This window comes from Myotis brandtii, unplaced genomic scaffold (genome assembly GCF_000412655.1).
Source record: "Myotis brandtii unplaced genomic scaffold, ASM41265v1 scaffold879, whole genome shotgun sequence".
Taxonomy (NCBI): domain Eukaryota; kingdom Metazoa; phylum Chordata; class Mammalia; order Chiroptera; family Vespertilionidae; genus Myotis; species Myotis brandtii.
Window position 1 is genome coordinate 286,776 of NW_005371595.1, and position 27,425 is coordinate 314,200.

At 42.3% G+C, this 27,425-nt stretch overlaps 1 protein-coding gene across 4 annotated transcripts in view; it reads right to left on the reverse strand.

Annotated features, from left to right (window-relative positions):
• Positions 1-1,471: 1,471 nt before the first annotated feature.
• Positions 1,472-27,425, reverse strand: part of TMEM87B (transmembrane protein 87B) — a 40,819-nt gene continuing 14,865 nt past the window's right edge. The window contains exons 7-19 of one of the 4 annotated variants that reach the window (XM_014532314.1): positions 27,233-27,416; positions 24,472-24,571; positions 21,680-21,773; positions 19,620-19,691; positions 14,118-14,226; positions 13,977-14,035; positions 12,358-12,461; positions 10,450-10,523; positions 9,250-9,323; positions 6,619-6,671; positions 5,994-6,024; positions 4,404-4,495; positions 1,472-2,043 (exon numbers count right to left, since the gene is read on the reverse strand). In XM_014532314.1, the coding sequence (XP_014387800.1) occupies positions 4,436-4,495; positions 5,994-6,024; positions 6,619-6,671; positions 9,250-9,323; positions 10,450-10,523; positions 12,358-12,461; positions 13,977-14,035; positions 14,118-14,226; positions 19,620-19,691; positions 21,680-21,773; positions 24,472-24,571; positions 27,233-27,416 (1,014 nt within the window). In that variant the 3' untranslated portion in view covers positions 1,472-2,043; positions 4,404-4,435. Of the gene's footprint in view, positions 4,496-5,993; positions 6,025-6,618; positions 6,672-9,249; positions 9,324-10,449; positions 10,524-12,334; positions 12,462-13,976; positions 14,036-14,117; positions 14,227-16,123; positions 16,196-19,619; positions 19,692-21,679; positions 21,774-24,471; positions 24,572-27,232; positions 27,417-27,425 lie in introns of those variants that run through there. The other 3 variants (XM_005884935.2, XM_005884936.2, XM_014532316.1) reach the window with 3 other exon arrangements.

Genomic DNA, 27,425 nt, shown 5'->3' on the forward strand with positions numbered 1-27,425 from the left:
CCAAGCTGAACCTAAACACTAACCATGGTGCCATGAGGCCTTTCCACTCAGTCCTTCCTGTTCATATGGACAACAGTCACATATGTGACTTTGTAATGTATTTCTACAATAAGTACTTTTCTGTATATTTTACATTCTTCATAATAATTTAATGGTTGCATGCTATTCCATTAAGTAGCATTATTCCATAAATTGTAAGTCACTTTCCACTCTCTAAATAATGCTATAATGTGCAGAAGCCTTATTCTATATTTGAATCGTTCTTAAAAACATCATCGCCCTAGCTGGTTTGGCTCAGTGGATAGACCGTTGGTCCATGGACTGAAGGGTCTTAGGTTCGATTCCAGTCAAAGGCACATGCCTGGGTTGTGGGCTCGATCCCCAATGGAGGATATGCAGGAGGCAGCCAATCAATGGTTGTCTCTCATCACTGATGTTTCTCTCTCTCTCTCCCCCTTTCCCTTCCTCTCTGAAATCAATAAAACATATATATATATAAACATCAGAATTGGCATTATTCACAGGTTATAAACACACTGTTGAACATCTTTTCACAAAGACTGAATCGATTACATTACCATCTTAATATACTCATTTCATCAGACTTTGAAAGCAAAAGGATTTTACAAATATATAATGGTATACACTTAGGTCGATTTTTAAAAATGTCCCCATCTTTTATCTTGCATTTCTTTGATCACTACTGAGGTTGAACACCTTTCCCTGTTTGCTGATTAGCTGTGTGGATGAAAGAGGGGCCACATACTAAACCTGACAAGCTCAGGGGAGGCCTGCGTGGCAGCCTTACAAACACAGAGACCTAAAGTAACCACAGGGATGGTCGGACATTAAAACTTTCTAACTAAAAGCCGCTTATGGCAGGGAGTCATGACAAAGGTCAGTGTTTACCTTAACTGAGCCTGTCTGTTTTCTTTTTCTTTTTTTGCATCTATGATAAACATACCTGGTAATATACCTTCGGAATTTCAAAGTAATTTATTTTTTTCTGGAAGCACAACCACACCAGAGCAGAGACCACAAATCCCCTCACTGTATTGTTATCATGTTAATTGTTAACTATCCTATACCCATCTATGTAAAAGATGTGTCTATCATTTTACTTTTTATTCAACCTCAGAGATTTCCCTGCTTTGCTTTCTCCCGCCTCCCTAATCTATCACCAGTGGATTTCATGTAACACCCTTATGCCTCCTCCTTTGATTATAATGTATAAAATAGGTAGTAAACTGCCATTTTCCAGAGCATTTTCTCAATCCGTTGAGATTTTGCTTCCCAGGAACTGTCATCAGTTTGGCTCAAATAAACTCATACAAATCCTTACAGGTTTGGACGTTTCTTTCATTGACAGTTGTACCTCCTCTTTTAAAAATTTCATGTCCTGCCATCAATTGGAGTCTGTAGATTTATACAATCTAGCACTAATATATATTATCAAGAACCAATCACCCAAAACTTCAGAAAGCAATTTATTAAAAGTCACAACAAATATTAAGGCACAAAATATATCCTTTTTTTCAAACAAAAATCTTTGAAATAGTTTTGTCCTACATTCAAAGCAACTTTTTCCAAATTATACAATAATTTAACCATTTAAAATAGAAAAATATAACTTCTTAAGCCCCTAACCTTTCTCCCCAAATACATGTTTTCCTAGTTCTAAGGAAGCTTCTTAGTGTATAGTGAGCTCCTGTGTTATATGTACACTTCCTTAAAAGTCTCATTTGTCACTTATATACATTTGATGTGCTGAGGAGTTTAATTATCAGTATAAGGCCTGGTGTTTCGTACTGTTTATTGCATGCTGTTGATCATGCAAAGACACAAGTACCAAAACCAGTGACTTATAAACTAGCACATCTCAACTTTAGAACAGTCATGTGCAGCCTAGCACAGTAGATGCAAACCCCTTTTTAGAAAAGGATATAAAAATCACCTTGTATGTACATTTTTTTACACTTCCGTCTCGATATTCTAGTAGTGCAAACATAATGTACCATATTACAGGGGGCAAGTCGATATTCTCTATAGGACATGAAAGATTTAAAAAATTATTTTCTTCACAGGAAAAGTATGGAAACATTACCTCTCAGCCTTAAAAATTCACATACTCATCTATTTTTTCTTATTTTTGAAATAAATTAACTTATCTTTTAAAGCAGCTACCAATGAACTCAAATCACAAAAATTCCCTTTTAAGTAATTTTATACAGCAGATACATCTAACATGGATTGCAAATGCTTTTCCAAGCATTTTGCCTAGAAAAACATAAAAGTGGACTCTGGCCCTCAGATCCCTTCATTAATAGGAAGACCCATCTTGACGGCATCCTAAGAAATTAATCTGACTGGGATGCCCAGTTTCTGGAACCTTCATGCAGAAGCAGGATGACAGCTGCATGGTGGCCATGGTTGTCACTTCTCCCCAGGTCCTCTGTATGAACTACTCAGCCCTAGGGCGCCCCCTCCTGTTCACATGAGGGGGTTCAGAAGGCCCTCCACAGGAATCCTCTATTCAGGACACAAGGTATCAACCGAGGACACAATGATCACTGACAGCGACAGGCACAATGGATGCCTTTGAAAACAGTATTTCTGACAGGCCATCGGGAAGGAACCTACTTTCTCTGGGTAACGAGGAAAGCCTGCATTTCAGCTTCAGGCTAAGCCATCCAGGGTCCAACATTTATTTTTCCAGCTACAGAGCACAGGGTTTTTATAAACACTATTGAGGTTACGTCAGAGGCAGTTTCCTGTCTCACACTGGCCATTGTTCCCACTCCCACCCCACTAGCTGGCAGCTCCTACTGGCTGGCCGCCCAGGATTCTGCATTCAGAATTCAGCTACAACCGTATGAGTTGGGAATGAACCTGACTCGAAATCTGGGCAGTGGCATTAGGTAAAATTTTAGGGACAAGAGGACAGTGGTCACCTCTGGGTCTCAAACAACTTGGGGTAAGGGTGAAATACACCCCCGGGAAGGACATGAATGCTGCGAAATGTACAAGTGGGCGCCCACGACTGTGGCAGACACTGAGAGAGGAATGGAACCCACACTGAAACCGGGCACTCTCCTAGGAAGGACGTCCCAAAGGGATGGCACCTTGACCACCACATCCTGCTCAGCATAACACTGTGTGATATTCACTACTGAAAACAAAGTTGAAAGTATCTTTCAAGAGACATTACTAGTGAAAATGAATCTCTTTTACTAGCCCCTGTGAAATGGGTAAATGAGAAGTAAATTCCAAAGAAAAAAGTTTGTTTTGTGGCTTCACAATGAAATTAAAAAGAAAGATTATATTTAAGTGTTTGTACTGTAAAGCTTCTCAATCAAAATCTCTGGGATCATTCTTCACTCACAAGAAAGACATGCCTGATTCTAGCTTTAAGTCCTACTCTAAATGTCCACTAGCCCTGCAGCTTTGATCATGAAAGCAGCAAATATTCACACTTCCATCAGACAACTTCCAATTGCCTTTCAGATTTAGAATGTTCTGCATTAGAAAAATTAGAATAAAAATGTTCAAGTTACACATAATAAAATACTGAATAAAACATGGTTGAAGGTTAAGGCATTAATTACAAGACTAACCGTGATGTACTGTACCGGGAAGTACTATGCAAGATTACAGACAAGATAAGGTTCTAGTTTCCTCCAGGGACACCCAGCTGGTCGGGAGGACGTGCTCTGGGGGAGCCACGCAGCCAGGTGTCCACCTCCTGCCCCAGCAGGTTCAGCAGCAGCACATGCACGTACAGCCTGAGTGAGGGGACAGTGGCAGAGCCAATCTTTGGAAGTGACCTCAGGACCACTCTCTCCATGTATTGTGTCCACTGAGCTCAGAGAGTGAAGACATCCAGGATTTGACGTGCACAGTGATAATGACAAACAGGGCTTGTGTAAACGTGCGCACCCTCACACACACAGCTCCCAGCCACAGAGATATCTGATGTCCCAACGTTAACCATTTTCTTATCAAGTTACTTCAGTATAAAAGTCAAAGGAAATTACTATGGCATCTAGTGACTATAAACCCCAGAGATGGAGGCAGTGTTTGACCTGCTTTATTTGCCGCAAAGGTCAGTGGGAGAACAGTAGGAGTGTTTATGTAAAAATAATGCTTAAATCTGGAACTGCCATATTTTTCAGAAAAAAGAGACAACCCAATCCACACATCTGCCACTCATCAACTTAGGGCTTTTGGGCATATGTTTTATCAAAATACTTTTTAAAGATTATTTCCAAGTAGGGCAATTTAATGGGCATTAAACTGACATTCAAGAGCCAGCTTTAAAAGGGTACAGAACCCATCCACCCACTGAATTCTTAATTTGCATACACAGATTTCCAAGATAACGCCATAAATATGTGTTGTGTGACCTCTTTTAGTCCTGGGAGTCGTTAAATAGGTTTCACATTATCTTTTCTGAAGAGAACATTTTTTCTGCCATTTCAGATCTGGTCATAATTTCCTAAAAAGGAAAAAGAAAAGATTTTCATCAAAATGTTGATACTTCTTCCAGAACCTAACAAAATTCTCTAATCTTTCAACAGTCATGGCTTTTGTGGAGAACTGAGTATATTCCACATTATACAAAGAAATATTAGGTATAGAAAATAAAACCACATAACCCATACTTCCTGGTACGTCTAGTCAGTTACCCACTGAGAAGTACAGGGAACGTCAACATTCCACCAGCTAGAACACATCCTGAGAGCTCAGAGTCACCAGGGAGAGGCAGGGACAATTCACCTGGGGATTCACCTCTCTTTACCAATTAACATACTTTTGAATTAGAAATCATGATTTACCAAATGAATACTATAAATGCTCTTTTAAGAATAATTCCAGACTCCTGACCAAGATGGCGGCATAGGTAAACACCGCAGACTGCTGCCGCAAACAACCACTTCAAAAATACAACTAAAAGACGGAACGGACATCACCCAGAACCACAGGAAGGCTGGCTGAGGAGAGACTCTTCAACTAGAAGGAAAAATAACAGCACACCGAGGCTCAGAGGAGGCGCAGTGTGGAAAAAACTCAGGTGCGGAGGTGCGCGCGCAAAGCGGGCTGGTGGCTGAGAGCGCGGTTGTCGTTTTCGGTCAGGGGGGAGTCTCAGACTCTGAGCTCCAGATACGGGCGAATCGCTGGGGACTCGGACCCAAACGGGAGAAGCGGGAGTGTCTGGCATCAGTTGGAAGGCAGCTTTCCCTCCGAGGTTTGCAGCTGGTAGAGTTATAAACCCTGAAGTTTGACTGGTTTGCATCTGGGTACAAGTACACTGCAGCCTTTCTAAACTCCCCATCCGACGACAGAGTCACCGGGCTGATGGCAAAGTACCGGCCCTGCCTCTCAGTGAACAGAACAGACTGCAGGGTCCCTCGTTCTTCAGCCACCAAGCAAGTTACTCCTCAGCACCACTGACAGCCTTCAACTCTTCACATAAGCTCACGTCCCGCATCCCTCCTCTCATTCTTACACTTCACACTGCCTGTCTTGGGCCACCTTCCAAGGTTCAGATAATCCATAACTAATCCCCGCCCCCCCCACCCGCCGCCCTGCAAAAAACAAAACAAAACACCTTCCTAAATCCGAATCCTTTATTCAAATTTCCTTAGTAAATGAAAATCAGTCAGAAACTTTATTTAACACCCCAACACAGTATCTTCAAGTATGAGATTAATTTAGACAAACTGCCATCTTTTAAACTCTACCTATACACAAGATGTAGAAAATCAAAGACCTAAAATCCCATAAAAGAATTCTTCCCTTTTTTTACTCCAACAAGCATTTATCTTGCTCCTGCTTTCAATAAGGATCCAGTTCCTTTAAACTTTACCCACAAGCCAATGCATTACCTTTCAGCTTGCTCACTCTGCAATCGTTTTAAAAAGTAACGTTCAACTGAAATGCATTTCTACTTTGTGAAAATAATAGTCCCAAGGAAGTCAGCGAAAATACTTTACCTCATCTGAATCTACCAATACCGGAAGAGCTCTGAAAAAAAAAAAAGGGAAAATGTTATTAAAAGGCCAGTGTCTCTACGAAAGCTGAAGACGAGCACACTCCACTCCACCAATTTTTCTCCTGGATGGACAGAGCCACAGAGACGAATACCTGGGCTCACCACTGCGGAAATGGTCTGCAATTCTAGTGTCAAACAGAATACGATAAAGAAGTCCAGGAACAGCTCAGAGTTCCCCGAGGGGCTTCCTCTGCACCCTGTTTTTCCTCCAAGAGCTTCCTCACCATACATGGTCATGTGGTTATATGTGGTTTACATGTGTTTGAACTTCTCCATAATAAAAAGTTAAAACCAAATGATTCTGATCCTATAAACATAGATCTGGAATTGGTAATAAGGGACAAGTATTAAAATAGTTGTTGTACAGTGAAAAAGGGAGGAGAAAGACAGAGCAAGGCAAGGCTGCGTTTTCTTTGCGATTCCATGTGAAGTAAACAAGTAATTGACCAGTGAAGGGGGTTATAAAAACATGGAGGTGTGAGGTCTGAAAAGCACATGACAAAGTATGAACTCATCCCTTCACACTCGGGCCAAAATGTAGATTCAAGCTCCAACAGGATACTTACACGTCTGTGAATGAAGAGGGAATATTTTCTTCCACCCACTTCAAATCTTCATCCTGGAGAAATAAATATTTACATATTCATACTTGCTTAATATTACTTGAAAGCAGAATTTTTAAACAGAATGTGTATAAAATTTAAGCATTTAATTAAAATGCATGACATTCTTTTAATTTTTACATATCCTAAGATATTGGCACTAATGCCACAAAAATTATGCCAGTATTTTCTTAAACAGGCGAACAAAAATCTGGATTTTTAATTTTTATATTCTTGGTTTTAGTTGGCTGTGCAGTTATTTTTTTGTCCTGAAGAAAAAAACACACATAAAATTACAAAGAATGGATTTATACAATAGAAAATAACAAAAATGTTGATTTGTATTGATTTTTCCCCCCAGCATTTATTATGCTTCCTAATTTGTTCAAGTTTTATGAGTTTTTATTTTTTCAAAAGAAAAAAAGGATGGTACAAATATTCTAACTTTACAAAAGTCTATCACTTATATTTATGCTTTCCTCCATAGATAAGAAAAGGAAAGCAGGTCATTTAGACTATTTTTTAAAAAAAACAGAAACTTGCTTATAGTTACCTTACTGAGAGAAAGAAAAATAAAAGGTATAATGAATATTTTGGTTTATAATGTAAAATAAATCAAAATGTTTCTTTGTGATCTACCTGGATACATGACATATTCTGGTTCTAGTATTAATTACATGAAATATTCTGGTCCTAATATTAATAATAACTTGCTTACCTAGAGAGAGACAAAGCAACTGAGCCAGTATTAACAGGAACCCCAATTCTCTGAGTCTCAAATAGAAATAAGTCAATGAGAGATCAGGCCCCGGCTTCTGATCAAGAACTGAATACACTTAATTTAGAGAAATGAAAAGGCTTTCCACTGATGTGTTTGCAAACACTGAGCTTTAAAACAAACTGAGATATATTCCTAAAACAAGAGGACAATACCTTAACATATTGAAAGTTTAAAAGCTGTAACACTAGATAATTAAAACTGTTATAATTTCTTTAAATTTATTTAAATTACCATAAGACTACTCAAAGAATACATTATAATTATTAATTATCAAAAATGAAACTTAGAGAATTTACTAAATCCAGCAAATAAAATTGTTCTCACAGGTCATCGATCCTGTCAGAAGTTATGTGCATACATGAATTTTTACACCGTATTAATCTAACATTTTTAATTGTAAGACAGGATATAAACTGTATAATAGACCTGCTCAGGTGGCTCGGTTGGTTGGAGCATTGTCCCATCCACCAGAAGGCTGTGGGTTGGATTTCCAGTCAGGGCACATCCTAGATTGCAGGTTCGATCCCCAGGAGGGGCATGTACAGGAGGCAACTGACCAATGTTGCTCACATCAATATTTCTCTCTCTCCCCTGCTTCCTCTCTAAAATCAACAAAAACACTATTTGGCAGAAAGCCTCTTTTGTTTGAGCTGGTTTGAACTTAAGTTGCCACTCACCAGCCTGTTGCTAGCTCTTGTAGAGCTCCTATGTTGGAGGCTGCCTTGTGGAGAAGATGTATTACTGACCGACCAGTGCTATTTTTGCCAGGATGGCTCCTGTGTCTGCTACTGCATTAGCAAGGACTACTGTACTGGACTGCTTTTGTCTAATGGCTCATTAGTAGCAATGGCTACTTGGGTTACAATAAAGACTCTTATATACCCACGAAAATAAAACAAATAAATAAAATCAATAAAAACATATCCTTAGGTGAGAATAAAAAACAAACAAAAACGGTATGATAGGCATTTCAATTTTGCTTACTTTCATAATTATCACTTTTCTGCATAAATAATATACATAAAATACTTTAAAGCTCATCTCTGCCCTATATTTTGCCGTTTTATTCAAGCTTCCACCATTGTTGTTTTTTTAAAATAATTTTTTTAACTGCATAGGTAATAAATATAGTAAAAGTCCCTCCCCAACAGATAACAGATGTTACCAAAATGTCTTCAAAATCACTTTCAAATGCTGAAAAATTAACACAAGCTTTTGCTCGAACAAAGCTTTTCCACCTTTATGGGCAGGGGAATCACCTATGGACCCCAGCTAGAGAGCAGATTCTGACTCAGCAGCTCTGGGGTATCTGAGAGTCTGCATTGCTAACAAGTTCCTGGGTGATGTTCCTGCTATTGTTGGTCGGAGATCAGCACATGAGAAGCAGGATCTACAGCAGTTATGGTTATAGACTTAACCAATATTGCTGCTACTTGCTAACATTTATTTTCATACAAAAAACATTAGTAAAAAATGTTTCCTTGCCCTGGACGGTGTTCTCAGTGGTTAGAGCACTGGCCTGTGGACCAAAGGGTCACAGGTTCAATTCCTGGTCAAGGATATGTATCTGGGTTGAGGGTTCACTTCCTGGCCTGATCGGGAGGCAGCTGGTTAATGTGTCTCTCACACATCAATGTTTCTCTCTCTCTCGCTCTCGCTCTCTCCCCCAAACCTTCCCTCCTACTCTCTAAAAAAATCAATGGAAAAATAACCTTAGGTGAGTATTAAAAAAAGAAATGTTCTTCTGGTGGTCAATAAAAGTGACAATTTCTTAAGTATTAAAGATTGAACTATTAAACATATATGTTACTCACAAAATTATCAGAAGTAGGTGGTTTAGCTGTTCCATTGGAAACCGTTTTTGAGGTCCTTAATTTTATTCCTTCAGCTATAATGAGAAATGTTATAGAGACAAGTACATAAAATTATATAATATTTTCCTTCATAGACTCATATTTAATAACAAGAAATAATACTATGTTTTTAAAAGGAGAATTAATAGTATTATCTACTTGGTTGTGCTTCCTTCTCTCCTCCTCTCTCTCCTTCTCATCCTTTTTCTAAGTTTTCATCTCTTCTGAAATTTACCTTGTCTTCACCAATCTATTCTGTAGATTCTTTAATATATTTGTAATAATTACTTTTAAAACCTTTCTTGCTAAGTGTAATATCTATGCCACTCCTGATCTCTATTGACTGATTGCTCCATTAACTATGGGTCACCGTTTCCAGTTTCATCCCACATCTAATTTATCACTGCATACTGGACACTGACAACGTATCATACAGACTCTGGGTTTTCTCATCTTCCTCTGGGAAGAGTTCCGTTGTATTCTATTCAAATTATTGATTAGAGTATTATGGTAAAATTAATAAAATGCTATGTAGAAACTAATAGAAAGATGAAATTAGCACTAAAATGCTTTGGGCATGACTGGGAAATTACAGATGTGCCTAATTTTAAAGAGCAAGAAGAGGTGACTCTATTGAGTAATCACCAGGAAGATGAATATATACCAAATCATTTTTGTGAAAAGCAGTATACCTACCTCACTACTTAGAGCAGCGGTTCTCAACCTCTGGGTCACGACCCCTTTAGGGGTCTAACGCCCCTTTCACAGGGGTCACCTGAGACCATCGGAAAACACATATATAATTACATATTGTTTTTGTGATTAATCACTATGCTTTAATTATGTTCAATTTGTAACAATGAAATTGGGGGTCACCACAACATGAGGAACTGTATTAAAGGGTCGCGGCATTAGGAAGGTTGAGAACCACTGACTTAAAGCAAATCAGTAACAAAGCTCAAACTACATTAATAATCTTGAAAATTTCATTACTGATTCCTCTTTTATGAGTATCTAGCATAATAGAGGTTTCTACAGATATAATTTTTAAAATATTTTATAAGAAAAAAATGTATCTGACCTTACATCACAGGTAAAGATACAATACTTCTTTGTTAAAATATATACAATTATCACTCAGTAAGAAAACATATCACTCACTTAAATTTTCAGATGTTACCATGAATTCTTCAACTTCATCATCAGAATCATCTATTAAGGGCATGAAGGCATACCTGTGTCAAAACAACAAGTTTTACTAGTGTGTTTAAGCCTGTTCAATTTTCAGCTTTTAGCTAAAAGAGTCATTACACATAAAAACATCTACAATTTTTAAAGTTTGGCGTAAGTTAAGATAAAAATTTAATTATTTTTACTCTTAAATTAGGAAGGTTTTTATTGTGAAGAAATCATGGACCTGAGCCCCCCAGCCCCGCTGGTGAGAGCAGAAATGAGTGAGATCTGTCTGGAGAGCAGTCCGACAACGTGTCATGTTCAGGGAGGGACTCTTGTCCATGCCAGGTCTCCCTCCCTGCTCACACCGTTTAATTCCTGCCCTAACAAAAGAGAAACTGCTAATATAGATAATAGACAAATAATTATTAAATATGATTGGTGAAAATAAAACACACGAGTGAGCCACATTTACTAGGTCCAACAGCATTCAGAAAACACTGCTGATAATAATGGCAAAAACCCTAGAAACAAAATGTTTAATATTCAGGGACTGCTTCCATAAATTATGCTACATTCATAACATGGAAGGCCATATAGCCATTAAAAGTAACATGGCAGAATGGAAGATCCACACCAGATAATGTGGACACGTTTTTTTTTTGTTTGTTTTTTAAGGATTACATGTCTCCTTTTTCTCCCACTGACCCCTCCCCGACCACTCCCACCCCCCGCCCCCCAGGACAAGCCCCACCGCCCCAGTGTCCGTGTCCATTGGTTATGCTAATATGCAGGAATACAAGTGCTTTGATCTCTTACAATCCCCCCCGCAACCCCTTCCCGCCCTCCCCTGCCTTTCCTCTGAGGTTTGACAGTCTGTTGGGTGCTTCTGTCTCTGGATCCATTTTTGTTCATCAGTCCATGTTGTTCATCATATTCCATAAATGAGATCATGTGATACTTATCTTTCTCCAACTGGCTTATTTCGCTTAGCATAATGCTCTCCAGCTCCATCCATGCTGTTGCAAATGGTAGGAGTTCCTTCCTTTTTACAGCAGCGTAGTATTCCATTGTGTAGATGTACCACAGTTTTCTAATCCACTCATTTGCTGCTGGGCACTAGGCTGTTTCCAAATCTTAGCTATTGTAAATTGTGCTGCTATGAACATAGGGGTGCATATGTCCTTTCTGACTGGTGTTTCTGATTTCTTGGGATATATTCCTAGAAGTGGGATTACTGGGTTGAATGGGAGTTCCATTTTTAACTTTTTGAGGAAACTCCATACTGTTTTAATGTGGATACGTGTTAACAAGAAGGTGCAGAATAGTGTATACATGTAAATATGTATTACTGTTACTGTGTAATTTTAAAAAGAGAGACAGCCTCCCTCCCCGCTGCACACTGGTACCTACTTATACACTTTTCCTCACAGCGCTTTCCTTGGGGAAGAGGAATGAGGTGGAGGAGGTGGGGCTCCCCATCACATACTGTCTAAAGCACAACCTTCTGAACTTAGCATTCAAGTCTTTACCTTCCTCCACTGTACGTAGCATGAACCAAACTCCATGCCTTGATGACCTCCAAAGCATACCTGGTTTCCCCACTACCCAGAAATGGACACTCCTTCCCAGCTCAGGCCTTCACTGCCCTGCTCCTTCCCTTAGGATGAAACATGACTCCTGCCTTTTGCAGTCTTCCTCACCTGCCTCCATCTGCCCCGGACTCACTTGGCATGCCTGACTTCACTGTCTTGCATCTGTGATGGGTGTCTCTCCACCTGACCGTATACTCCTGATAACCATGGACTACTCTCCCATAGTCTCTACAGATGTGTTAACACGGTAGCAGGTTATCAACAAATGCTTGCCAAACCTGGATTTTCCTCTGTTAGGTACCTTTGATTATTGGCTGATGGTCTCCACAAAAACATTATTACCATAAGGATAAGTGAAAAAAGGAAGCTCCAAAACGCTTCATCAACCCAGCTTTCCATCCAATCCTACAGTAAGAACAATTCAAACATGGAAAGTTAATTTTCCATTAAACTTAAACATATAGATTTTCGATTCAAATAGTGTGCAATGACAAGTCCTAATGAAATCTTTCCAACCAGTTAAGTCTTCCAAATAAGTAAGTACACATTTTTTAAGAAAACATAAAACTATGAAATGCTATCTTTATAAAATCAACATTAATGCTTACTTTAGCCTTATAGCCAATCAGATGAATAAAACCCTAACATAAATTATATTGTATCATGTCAGAAAAAGAATTAGTTTAAAGACACTTCAGAGATCATTTAATGTATTTTCTTTAAGAGAACAGACATGAGGCAGGTTAACTGCAGAATTAGAATCAAGTTGACAATGGGTACAGTAGTCCCCTCTTATCCACGGTTTTACTGTCCATGGTTTCATTACCCATGGTCAACTGCAGTCCTAAAATATTAAATGGCAAAGCCCAGAAATAAACAATTCAAAAGAAATTTAGAGAGAGACCATGTTCACATAACTTTTATTACCGTATACTGTTATAATTGTTCTATTTTATTTTTGTTAATCTCTTACTGTGCCTAATTTATAAACCTTATCACAGGTATATATGTATAGGAAAAAACATAAAAAACATAGTACACTATACATATAGGGTTTGGTATCCACAGTTTCAGTCCACTCGGGTCTTGGAATATATCCCCCTCAAGTAAGGGGGGGGGGTGGGCTGCTGTATTTTTGACAGAATTTCTGATGCAAAAATCTCAATGCAGTACTTCTCCCAATAGGTTGTTCTGCTTTTAGTGAGACAGGGGATTTTATCATGTTGTTTGAAATGTTTGTGAAGGGCTGTTGTTTAACATTATAAACATTCCCTTCCATAAAATGTTAGGGTTAACGGAAAGATTTAGAAAACAAAGGTGAGGGAAGGAGAGAAAAGAAATTCCAGAAAGTCAGTTTCTTATCTCATCCCTAAGGCAACGGAAGTCCAGAGTCCAGGCCTGTCAGAGGGCTGTTGTAACTGTTCATACAGAACTAGAGACGAGGTCCTAATCAAGACGCTCCCAAAGAGGGCCTTTTAGGGTTTCAGTCTAAGAAACATATCTTCCAACTCAAGAACTCACGGCAAGCATCTCCTGAGTGTTCATAATGGGTGTACCGCCCTAGAAACATGTCAGACTTAAGGCTTACAATCAATCCCATTAGATATAAACAGCCCAAGTTCATGGTGTGCAGGAAAAAAAGAATTTCCTGTTACCTTAAGTTATATATGAGAGAATTATATATAATTCAAAATCTATGAAAGGAAGTTGAGAAAAGGGTATAACTGGAAAAGCAGATTTAGGAGAAACTTTTTCAGTTTCATTGGAAGAGGCCAAAGTTTTTATAATTCTATATCAAATAATTCAAGGTACACAGAAAAATCTCCCCTGAAATTACCTCGACTTACAGACTAAATTCTTCAAAAGTACACAAAACAAAATAGTATAATTAAAAACAAAATCTATTTAGATTGTACTTACTGATCGACATTTTGCAAATCTAAATGTTGTAGTTGTCCACACCATAAACACGACAGAAGCTGAAACACACCGAAAAAGTCAGCTTTGAAGAAAATGTGATCCTGAAATAATCTGCTATAATTAGAAAAGTTCATTACTTACCCAGCACAGCAAAGATCAGCGTATTTGTAAAGTGCCTGTATAAAGAAAATTTCACCATGTTCTTTCTTAGCCTCAGGGTCTTCATAGTTTGTGCCACACTTATAAAAATGTGAAAAAGTTAAGGGAAAACATTTTAAAATAGCAATAAACTAAAATCAAAATCAGAATCTTTTACATACTGCTGAATATAGTTCCACTAACTGAAAGGTAACAGAAACACAGCAAATGGAATTTCAGCCGGTGCTGTATAATCATGATACTGAGGTACTGCAGATTTCGCTTTAAAATCCGCTTCTGAATGAACCTGGAGGAAAACACACAAGCAAGAAGCCCCATGACGTCCTCCTCACTGCTGAGTCCCAGCCCACAGGCCAGAGCAGCACACGACCTGCCGGCCCCAGGCCAGCCGTTCTGCAGGTCCCCCTGGGACTTCCCACTTGGCTTGTGCTTTTCTCTTTCTCTCTAGTCGATTCCCTGACCGTAATTAAGAAACTGGATCATCTGCAGTTCCATTTTATCAATTAAAAATTGAAATATGTCAAATAAAACAAATCTGGACTTAGGTAAGGACAGACTTCCTTCCAAGGACGATTGCAGAAGAGAGAATGTTCCAACTGTAAGATCTTTAAAGTCCCAACGGTCACACAGGAGAGGGCTCTGCTTCTCCAGGGAGGAGGACACAGGACTAGAGCGCTCAGGTGTGGGGAAGTGGGTGGCGTGATGGGACAGTGCATCAGGGAATGACTTTCCTGGGGTCTGCAGATTTCCAGGAGGGGCTTTTCCAGAGGCCTTGGGGGGACGAAAGCTCAGGAACCTGGGGGAAGGCGACAGCTTAGTGTGGTCCACATGGGTCAGCCGGTACATAGGTCTGAGTATGGCCCTGTCACAGGTAAGCCAGGGGGCATGGGAATCTCATCTAAGTCCTACCGGAGAAGGGGGTTCTCTGTAGTAGCCTATTCCCGGAAGGTGGAAGGGCGGGGCTTTCCTCACCACAGCGGTTCACCAGGAGCTCAGGCTCCTGTGAAGTTCACACTCTCAGGTGGGAAGCAGAGAAGGGCCTCTGCACAGGCTCCTCAGCAGCGAGGCTGAGATGCAGCCAGAGTCCGTCTGTAAGTGGGAGCGGCTCCTCGGGAGCACAGCACCAGCTGTCCATGAACCACACCCGGAAATCACAGTGCTGAGCAAGAGCATGCAAGCGGGAGATTCCCACTTATGCTTATTTTTCCAAATACTTACTAACCAAAAACTTCTTTTTAGCAGCTAAAACTACCAAAACTGCTTTTCTAAATGAGCAAAAAGTTGCAAAAGATCAATGTCTAAAATAACACAATCCAAACAAATAAGCTACTCTCAGAATTTATAAACATGCAAATGTGCTGTATTCCTTAACCAGTTAACTGCCACGATGTTTTGAATTTAATTTAAAAGTTCCGCCGCTTGCGTCTATAGACACTTATGGCGTACAAATGGTTAAACGTTATCAAGACAAATACTCTTTAGAAATTCTTGACTAAAACCAATTTTCTGTGTCAAAAATCTGGTGTCATTTAATAATTCAAAAGTGCTTCTTAACCCCTAGAGTGCCGGGGACTGTCTTTTGCCAAAAGTGCCGGGAGCGCTATCAAAGCTTCGAAATGGTGTCCAGTTCTAAGTCTGCTTTTATTAGTGATGATGATATTGCTAAATATGTCAATGTAGTAAAGGTTTCCTTAAGTTTTTGAATATGTAACTTCATTTACTTGCGATTCATCATTTTTTTCCTAAACTGCTGTAAAATCAGCAAAAATGCCTTGGCAATTTTAGCATAGTTCCTAGGATATTGGTTGGCACTCAAAGGGTTAAAAGCCAAGGAACAAAAAGATCAAAGGCAAATTCAGAACTGCCTAAGCCTGCACTTACCAAAACACTGCTAACCATTTCGCACATTAGAGCCAAGTGTTAGAAAAGCGGATGGTGCACCATCCCGAAGGAGCATCCAGGGGACCCACTGCCGCAGGAAAGGATATCCACCAGCACAAGCCAGAGTCAAGAAGAGACAGAGGGAGGCTGGCCAGAAGCACAAGATCAGAGTCACTGGCCTGCAGCAAAACAGCAAAGAAAATAAAACGAGCAGAAAAAACAGGAGGGGGATTCGTGAGAAAGCCTGTGGCTTTGAATTTTTTAGGCTATTTCTGCTATTACTTTAGAGTTAGATTTGTACAGGATTAGCGGCAATGAATTCACCAAAAGCAAAGGAAGCAAGGGTCCTTATGCAAGCACCCAAGTCTCTAGGCAGCCCTGCTTCTTTGCTCGTCACTTGTATCATTTGGGAAACCCACTCTCTTTTTGTACAGAGAAAGCAGACCTTTCAGTAATAAAAATTACCAAACAGACCTAGCCAGTTTGGCTCAGTGGATAGAGCATTGGCCTGCGGACTGAAGGGTCCCGGGTTCGATTCCGGTCAAGAACACATATCTCGGAGGCAGGCTCCTTCCAGGTCCAGGCCCTGGTCGGGGCTCGTGCAGGAGGCAACCAATCGATGTGTTTCTCTCACATCAATATTTCTCTCTGTCTTTCCCTCTCTCTAAAAATCAATGGAATAATATCCTCAGGTGAGGATTTAAAAAAAAAAATCACCAAACAGCAATCTAAAAGAAAGCACCTTTTTTTTTTAAGTTAAATTTCCTTCTCTCACCATGAAACATTAACACCCCATGGATTTCTTCATGACTTTCATTTCACTTTTATTCTAAATATGAATGATTAACATTATGCCTTACTAATCTTTCACCTTGTTTCCCTTTTTCCCCACTCCAATTTGGCTCCTGTGATGGAACAGACCAAAGCCAATGCTGTCCATAAAGGCAAGAAATTACTCTCATTCAAATCCAGATGGAATTAGAGCATTCAGAGCTGCAGCCCTGCCTCTCCTCCTTCCAGGGCTGCTCACGCTGCCCACCCCTCTTACAGGCCAGGTGAGCAGCCCCTGCAATCCGGCCTCTCCCCCTTCCAGGGGTGCACACGCTGCCTGCCCTTTCCTAGGCCAGGTGAGCGGCCCCTGGAGTCCTGCCTCTCCCCCTTCCAGGAATGGCCACACCGATAGCCCCTCTCCTAGGGCAGGTGAGCTTCCTGCAGCGATGCACCTGCCAGAACAGGACCTGCAGCCCTAGAGTCACATGCAGGACTGAGGAATGTACTTTACCTTTTAAACAACCAAATGTCTTCCAATGTGTTTTAATATGAAAACTACTAGTAAGATGTTTATACCACTCTCTTAGAAGATCAGACTTATTAACTAGAATTTTATTCAATAAACTTGGATTCTAAACTAGTAGCTCTAGACAGAAGTAGAATACGATTTTCAATCAAGTTCGGTCAGAAACAACTCTTTAAATCTCAAGTACTATTTCTTAACTGAACACCCCTGAGACACCAGGGGATCCATGAATATCACTTGGAAGGACTGTAAATGCCCCACTGCAGGCAACCCGCCTGTGTGGGTGGGGAGCACACCTATAACTGTGCAGAGAGGCTCCAGGCCTCATTACACTTTCAAAGGCATCTGATGCCAGGACCCAAGCAAGACTGAGGACCACTGCTTCAGAGAATAAGGCTAATAAAGTTAAAGTTTTGTTTTCTTATAACTTGGAAGCAAATTGAGAATTCACAAAGAACAGGCAGACCTGGCCTAGGAGAACCCCCATGAGGGGCTGGGAAAGCCTCAGTGCACATGCGCAGGCCCAGCTGCTCCCCTGGAGAAGGGACCTGGGCAGAGGCAAGCCCTCCACCTTCCCCTGAGAGACAAAGATGAGAAAATGAAAAGAAATACAAGGAAGACAAAAGAACCTTTCATATTAAAAGCTAAAACACAAGTATCAAAGACAATGGGAACAAAAAAACTTGGTAAAAATAAAACCTATCTATAGAAGAGTTTCAGAGAGAACATAAATGCAGAAGAAAGAAATGAAAATAGTGTTCTGCTCCTGCAGAACCCTGCCTTCTGCTCTGACCAGGCCATAGCTCCTCTAGAATTCCTCCATTTCAGTGAGTACATGTGCAAAGCCCCACCAGACAGAAAACACATTGGGGATACCCAGACTCCAATGAGTCCTGAATCAGGGAGGGGGTCCTCAAGGATCAACTCACACTGCCCTCACACTTCTGCTGTGCTACGTCTTCTGCCCGCCACCTTCACCAAACCTGCTCTCCTGCTGTCCCACTGCAACCTCTGCACGATGGAAGCCATTGTGCCTTGGGAATCCCTCTGCAGCTCTGGCCGCTGCAGACCTCCCCCGTCACTGAAGCTCTCCCAATCTCCACTCCCTAACAACTCCTGGTTCTCCCACCTCCCTTTACCTGGTGCTCCTCCTGCGCACAACCTGCCCACCAGGCCCCCCGGTTCCTCTCCTCTAGCTGTTCTGTATGTTCTCCTTGGGCCACTTGCATGTTGCAACCTTCTCTCGAACAAAGGTGATCTCCAACCTTCCCCACCAGTTCTGACTCCTCTTGCAAACCCAGGCTGGGATTTCCAACTCTCTTTCTCATACTTATTCCCCGGCAGCTCAAACAGCATCCATATGGTCCCTTCTCCAAGGCACCACCTTGAGAATGGCAACGCTGCCCCAGCCACCCGAACGAGACCCGTGGGACTTCTCTGGAGCCTTCTCCTCTTCTTCTGCAACTCTATCATGTGGAGTTTTTCTTTATTTCCTCTGCCCTATTTCTAACCCTCACCGTCTCTTCCTTGGACCACTGCAAATGACTTCTTACTAGACTTCCTGTCTCTAGTCTCTTATTTTCCAAGTCATCTTTTTAGGTCATCTTGAGTTCTTTCTAACACACATTTCATGTTTTCCCCCTGTGCAGCTTCGATTCCCTCTACTTTCTACCTGCAGAAGGAACTCTCATTGCTTGAGCAGGTCATTCTACCCTTCCCTCTGCCCCACCTTCCATGGCTCCCACACCCGTTCCCCACAGGCAGCTATTCTGGGACACTCTGCCACTGTCCATGCATTCCAACTATGTGTTCCCCTCAATTCCTCCCAGAATGCCTCTTCCCTGATTCTTAATTCTCTTCCTTCTAAACCTATTTGTCCTCCCAGTTTCAATGTAAACATGATCATCTCTATAAAGTCTTTCCCGATTTCAAGCTAGAATTACCTTCTCTCATTCTTCTGTTTGCATGACACCCCCCTAAATGGCCAAGACTATTGCTATAGTCCTCGTAATTATTTTTGTCTCTTCTACCAGACCGTGGATTCTGAAGCACAGAGACAATACCTTTTTCTTCCAGGCCTCCTCACTATGGGGCACACAGTAATTACGTAAGTTTGCTGAACTAAATAGAAAAAACCAAGATATTCCTTTTTGGGGAGTTGTTACTTTTTCACCTTCAACTAAATTACTATGTTGAGGTAACAATAATGTAAAACTATATTTCTTTCTCTTATTAATAATACAAATTAAAGTAATATGATTTTAATGCTATAATAAACTATTTTAGAAGGACATAGTAAAGGATATGAACCATACAAAAATGGAGTCGATAACTGCTAAAACAATGTCACCAGAAAGAACAGCTAAATGGTTAGAACCCTGAAAGATAAAAATGGGAAGAAAAAAACTGAAAGCAGAAGTTTCATTATATTACAGGAATTATCTGATGAAAAAAACAATTCAGCTTACAGCATCGCTTTATAAAGGCCACATAAAAGATTTTTACTTCCCAAAAGAATTGTCTTTAAGCACATGAAGATGATGTTTTGTCACCAACTCGTTTGAGGACAAGGTCCAACTAAACTATGGAATGGAAAATAGCAGGTACATGGCCCCAGCCCCCCAGGGCAACTGTTAACCTCCCCTCTCCACACCAAACCTACAGCCACAGCTACTAGGGAAATGGACCCTCCTCTTTCCTACGGCATGCAAAGGATGTGGAGAAAGTAAAATAAGGAAAAGGAACTGAATGGAAGGGGAAAACAAACCATTGATTAGCCACTTACTCTAATCGAGAGCTGACAGAGAAGTGTATGCAAATCACATATCTACAATGTTAACTATGTGAAGTTTTAAGGAAATATAACATACTATAGGCCCAGTGCATGAAATTCATGCACTCAGGGGGCGGGGGGTGTCCGTCCCTCAGCCCAGCCTGCACCCTCTCCAATCTGGGACCCCTTGGGGGATGTCTGATTCCCCAGGGAAGCCGTGGGGAGCAGCAGTGGGGACCCGCCCCCCCCACGGGGCTGAGGGGACTCGGGCTGCAGGCGCACAGAGCAGCGGCCAGGCCTCCTGCTCCCCCCACGGGGCCACGGGAACTGCGGCAGCAGGCGCGCGCGGAGCAGCCAGCCCCGCCCCGCTATGCGCGCCACCATCTTGTGATGGCATTACAGCTTGAGGGTTAATTTGCATATTACCTCTTTATACTATATCTACATTGGAATATCTTTTGTTTGTTTTTTCCCCTATAAAGATTAGTTTCCCATAAGTGATATATAAATGCAGAGTTCTTCATTGTTATATAAAGGTAAAAATAAATACCCCTTTCAAGAATTAAAGATGAAAACAGCAGGGGTATCTAACACAGAATGCAGACTATCAAGACAACAGGAAGAAGAATGAGGCTTACCATTATAGGACAAGTGTCCTGTTTTAAGGGTCAGAGCAAACATGTGACTTGAACTCACAGACAATATATGGATAAACCGCTCTGTGCAGTAACCTGATTTATACATCTAAGCCAACACACTGCAGGCAAAAACTACAAGGCTCTTTAAATCAAGTACAAAATAACTTTCCTAATTACTCAGTTGTCAGTTATAGTAAGAAAAACTGAGAGCGAAAATCTAAGGTTCATCACAGACATAACTATTCTGACTTCTCTCTCGAGGAAAGCATTGCTGCCGCAGCACCAGCCGTTCCCTTGAACACTATCTGCTCCTGTCTCTTCAAAGAGTGGGCTCTGCGGAATCCCCAAAATAGCGCATCTACAGAGTCAGAGAAAACTTACAACCAAATGGGACTTAACAGTGAGATATATAGTCTCTGTGTGTAAGGGCTACAACCGACTTTCTCCTGACTTGATACATGTGTAAGCCCAGGCGTAAGGAAGAAATGAACGTGTACAGACTGAACAACAGAGACAAACGCTCTTCAAAGGAGTAACTACGAACATCTTGGAGATGCAGCCAGTCCCACATCATTTTAGGAAGTGCTCTGCCTTGCCTTTCACTTCCAGGAAGTATTAACAAGGAAAATATTCCATAGAAAATAAAGCTCAAATCGGGCCTTTTTCATAAATTTCCTATCTTTAAAAATGCAGCCTTAGCTGGTTTGGCTCAGTCGGTCTGCGGACTTAAGGGTCCCGGGTTTGATTCTGGTTAAGGACACATGCCCGGGTTGCAGGCTTGATCCCCAGTGGAGGGCGTGCAGGATTCTCTCTCATCATTAATGTTTCTATCTCTCTCTCTCCCTCTCCCTTCCTCTCTGATATCAATAAAAAGTATATTTAAAAAAAATTCATCTGGGGAGATAGAAAGTCATAGCAAAAACAAAAGGGGTGGTAGTGAATTATGCAGTCTTACCCCAACGACTCTCATCACGCCTTCGACTGCTGCAAAGATGAAGTAGAGAAGCCCCAGTCCGATCACCCGGTGCATGACTGTCCCTAAGCGAGGTCTGGAACAAGGAGGAGAAAAGGGAAAAAAGGCAAACAAATAAACAAACCATTGGTAAGTTGGATGCATCTAAGCAGTCACTGGCCCCATTTCAATACAGAGAAGTGACCGCCCAATCAGGTGTCTTACTCCCACCCGAGGTGCTTTGCTTTAGGAAACACCACATTCCCTGGGAACAAGGCAGCAACGGGCTCAGAAAACAGGCCTCCTTCTCTGGCACTGGAAGCGACAGAGGGTTCTGCTGCCGTGTGCTGCACATTATCACCCAGCCCGGGTATGATTTCACAGCAGAAGAGCAGATGGAAGAAACCCGGGAAGCTAAAGGGCAACTCCTGAGTGTCACTGGCAGAAATCATAACTCTTTTACTGACGTTAATTAAAAACTGTTCAGGGATATGCTTTGGTAGAGATAATCTGCTGATTTATGGCTTGGGCAGAGAAAGAGCAGGGTATTCAGAGATCAAATTCTCTCAATACCTGAAACCAGAATGCTAAGACTTTAATTTTTATTCTTTCAATGCAAAAGAACTAAAATAACAGTCTGAGTCTTTCAATATATAAATGAATTAGGAAAATGCAAAGATGGTGATTTCTGCAATTAATAATGTGAAAATAGAACTGAAATTTCATGATATTTGCAAGTCAGAATTTATTAGCTCAAAACACCCTCTTCTGAGTTAGAAGGAAAAAATGGTTTTGAAAAAATATTTAAATTTGTCCTTTTAAAACAATATCTAAGTAAAAATTAACCTAGCATCCACAGCTCATATGTAAGACTAGCTATCTAACTTAGGTCCTCTGAGTTCTGACTTGTGATAGCCAGCTAACTGGAACCCTCCAACAGCCAGAGTGTTAGGTCTCACTCTGTGAGAGCTGACACAACAGGCTGACAATGAAGGGATGCGCTCACCAAGGGCTATGCTCATACACACAGCTCAGCGTCCTGTTCCCTGGAAGCAACTCACCTCACACCGAGGCACCTGACGTTCATAACAAGAACAAGGAGGTACCTGAGATGCAACCGGAGGGTTTTGTGCTCAGTATGCTGTATCACGCCCCCAGCCTCAAAGTAAAGCATCTGAGAAGGAATCTCAATAAAAGCCCAATGAAAAGAAGCTCTCCTGGCTAAAATCTTGCTAAGTATACCAATCCTGAGCTCACACACATGCATGTGCACATTCAGTGCTAGTATTTACTGCATGACCTGTGTCAGGGGTGGCACTGGGGCCTCAGGGAACACAGGACACAGAACAGGCAAAACTCCTACTCCTCTCCTGTCAGGGGAGACAACAATGCTAACGTATGCATCATGTGGTCTTGTATAGAGGGTGGGGCTCTAACAGAGGGTGGGTGCCGCGTTAGGAATCCTGGCAGGGCTGTCTTCCTGGGGAGATGACAGAGGAATAGATACTGAGGGAAGAGAGGGGGCACACCATGCCTGGGTCTGGGGAAGAGGCCCTCCACTGCAAGGAAGTGTGTCGTGTTTAAGGAACAGCAACAGCAAGACAGCGAGAGGACTGAGCAATGTTCAAAAAGGAGGAGGCAGGAGAGGAGGGCAGCCGTCAGAAAAGCCACAGGAGGAATTTGGGTTTTACTGAGAAAAATTAGCAGAAAATAATGAGACCTGAGTTACATTTTGAAAGGACTGCCTTAGCTGCAGCTGTCTGAACAGACTGACAGGAGACCATGGTAGAGGCAGGGAGACCAGGCAAAGGGCCCCAGGGGTTTGCAAGATGTCAGTGCCCTGCAGGGTCAAGAATGTACAGCTGAAGGGTAGGTGACACGTGACGGGGAGGGCCAGTGGAAGGTGAGGGCCAAAGGCCAGAGGCCGCACCAGGATCAAAGAGTAACTGGAGCTGACATATCAGAGAAAGTGAACTGGAGAGAGGCAGTGAGAGCTGAACGATGGATTGTTTAAAACTGTGATGATGATGATGATGATGATGATGGTACAGGTGCACAGAGTCATAAAATCTTGAATCCCAGCAGAGGTGAGGTGAAGGGCAAGACAGCAGAGGTGATGAGGTGAGGAGATCAGGTTACTTAACACACAGGGAATTCTGGTGGAGACAGGGAGCAAGGGCTCAGGGAGGTAAGGGATGAGAGGAGAAACCTGGACAGTGACAAGGGCCACAGCAAGATGGAGCAGGCGGCCCAGCCTGAACGCCTGAGCTCCGGGGGTCAGGGGTTTTAGGGAAGAGGGAAGAATGGTCTGAAGAGGATAAAGAGAAGCTCTTTCACATTCAGGCCCCTAGACTCACAGAGATGAGAGGCAAGACTTGCTTGAGAGGGTTGGGAAGAAGCTGGGGCTGAGAGGACAGGATTTCAGTCAGAAATCTTGCTGACTTCGTGGGGATCCTTCTCTTAAGATGACCAAATAGTCATAAAAGCGTAACTATGCTGTTTAGAAAACAGAAAATGGATTGAACTTCAAGGACTATTTGAATTTTTCCATATCCTCAAAGTTGATTATTCACTGAGCTATTAAAAAAAGCTACTGGAATTCCAACTCGGGGCCTTGATTATAAGACCGTATCCAATAGTTAGTGCGTGGCCATCCCTGAGGAACGCGTTCTTGCAGAGACTTCCTAGGGGGTTTGTGTAATGATACTGAGAGGTGTCCAGCCTCACAGGTCACAGTGGGGGTGGCTGGCCGCAGGACTACAGACGCCATGACTTTGCAGCACAGCAGGACTTACTTCACGATGCCGTATCCCAAGCTCATGATGATCACCAGGAGGCGGGCCAGTGTCCTCTTGATCGCAGATATCAACTCCGCAAATATCAGCAAACTTTGGGCTGAGGAGAAGAAATCAGCTCACTCTGTGTACATCTGGAGGCCGGCCACCAATTCTAAACATGTAGCACATACAGCGACCTCTGACCTCAGGTGGATTAGCCACATTTGATCTCCAAGGTACCTAACCCAGCTGGTGTCAGAAACCTTAGTGAAGGGGGTTCACGACCTGCTGGAGGATTCACTCCTATCCACCGGCTCTGCTGGGCACAGCTTTCTTGTACCAGCATGAAACCTGTGTCCCTGCACTTCCCTCCATGGTCAATCTTCCCCTTGTCCCCTAGCCTTTTCTCAGGATGTCTTGCTCATTTATTCATGTGTGGCTACAACAGTAACAGAGATACCATGGTCCCTGCCTCGAGGAGCCTGTACTCTGGTTAGGACAAGTCAACAGATGAAACCCAGCCTGGTAAGTGACAGCGGTAACACACTCTCTCCTGGATTGTGAAGAAAGCCAAGCTGATCCACTCTCGGGGAGGTGCATGCGAGTCCAGATAAGTTTCTCAGAGGAAGTGACATCTAAATCAGGATCTGAAGGTGCAGCGAAGTAAACTATCTGGGAGAGAGACAGGAGAAGCAAAAGAATGAAACATCCAAGGGCAGAGAGGAGACAAGAAAAAAAGCTAAATGTGCTCTGGGAAGTGAAATTCAGCCTGTCTGCAGCAGAGCATAAGTAAGGAGGGTGCCGAGGAAATAGGCCAGGACAGGAAGAAGCAGTCACAGGGCTGTAGGCCATGTTCTGAGTCTCAACCTGAAGCTAAGGGCAGCTCATAATCGATAGTAAATGAGGGAGTAAAAAAGGAACCAGTAAACTACAGTCCTGGGCCAGATCTGCTCCTAGGCCTGTTTTTATAAATAAAGTTTTATTGGAACACAGCCATGCTCTTGTTTGTGGCTGCTTTCATGTAACAAGGGTTGAGCAGCTGCAACAGAGACTGTATGGCCCATAAAGCATAAAATAGTTACTATACGGCAGAGTAGTTTGGTGACCCTTGAAATAAAATGGGTAGCTTTATTCTTTATAAGTACAGGAGTGCTGTACTTAATGGCTTAGACAGGAACTGGACTGCAGGTGAGGAAATGCTTGGGGCTATTCCCGAAGTCCAGGAAAGAGTGCTGGCAGTGCAGATGGAGAGAATTAGAAAGTATTCAGAAACCAGGTGTGAACCACCTCATTATTCTTCTTTCAGCTCCTTTCTCCACCTTGTCCACAAGAAATCACAAGAGACCTGTCAAGTACCTTGAAGAGGTACAGATACACGCAGTTTAATACGTTTTCCCACGACCAATCTAGAAGCACAACAGAAGGAAGTCCACCTGATATGACCCATTCTTACTGTTAAAACCCACCTTGGGTCTTAACCATCACTGTTCCCACCCCTTTAAAGTCTCTTCTTCCAGGATCAATGCGAGCAAGACAGCATCGGTAACAGAATTCCCATCTGGGAAACCACACATCAGCCCCTGCCCAGCCTCCTGGCACTCTCCTCTCCACAGGACTCAACACTGACAGCAGTCTGGGGTCTGTCTCCCAAGCCCTGCTGGTGTCGTCCCAGACAGAGGGCTTGAGGACAGCAGATGGGGCGCAGGCTCTGGCTGCCCTTGCCGCAGTCCACTCCACAGATAAGAGATGACCACCTGCCTCTTCCAACATTCAGGAACACTTCAATCCCAGCCATCAGCAGCAGCCCCATCCTTCCTTCCTTCCTTATTTACCAGTATGTAAGAGACACAAAAATGTCACTGAACTCCTTGTGGAGTAATAGCACCTCCCACGTGCCTGCCTGGATGCTGTCCTTTCTTTATTCTCTTGTACGAGTCCTTTTAAACTTTTTACTTGGGGAAATGACAAATATTCCCTAGCAGAGACAGTAAATGAAATCCATGTACAATCACTCAGCTTGAGTAATTATCAGCATTATGCCAAATTTGTTTTATCTGTATTCCAACTGTTTTTCTCCCCTAGAGTATTTTAAATGAATAGCAGACAGAAGCACGCCCTTGGACAATCTGAGCCAAGCTCATCCCCTGACGCCTCAGCAGCACGTCCCTGAGCGCAGTCAGCCCTTCGGGGCCTCTCCCTTCCCAGGCTCAGCGACGGAATGAACTGTTCCTTGACTTCTCTGGCTTCTTGACATCTATCTACCTTCTAGAAGTCTGGGCATACACTGCGGATGCCCAAGCACACGCCCCCACTGCTGCACACACAAACTTCACATGGAGACCTCTGCCTGAGAAGAAGAGGCAGGACAATGCAAGAAGGCTGCAGGCACCACTGATTTTACTCGCCAGGGGCATATATTCTTGTTCTTTTTTTTTTTTTTTAGGAGGAAAAAAGTAGAGGGTGGGAGGGAAACAGAGAAATATGATACAAAACTGGCAGCACCCAAAGCTCCCCATCCAGACATTGTGTTTTTAATCCGGTCAAGGTGACTGGCCATAAGGGAACGAGATTTTCTTCTCCCCAGGAGGAAAGAGAGGGAAAGGCAACAAGAAGAAAAATAAAGACTGAAGACGACACACATGCTGGCCCAGATCAGAATCACACTCCTGGTCTCCCCACGGCCTCCCTCTTCACTTACCACGTGGCTGTTCTCACAGCTGGGCTCAGACACCGAGGCCCCGTAGATCGTACTGTGTTTTTGGGGAAAGTCACAACTTACTTGATAGCCCAGTGCTGTTGATGTTTTGGTATTCAGCATAAAACACTGCTTTTTCAAGCATTCCCAGGAATATGACAGCTGCAATCCAGAACTGAATTCTTAATATATCTTTCCAATAACAAGCAGACCACATCAGCCAGAGCAAGCCACATAAAATGTAGACAATGCACATCACCATGTAAAACTGTAGGGA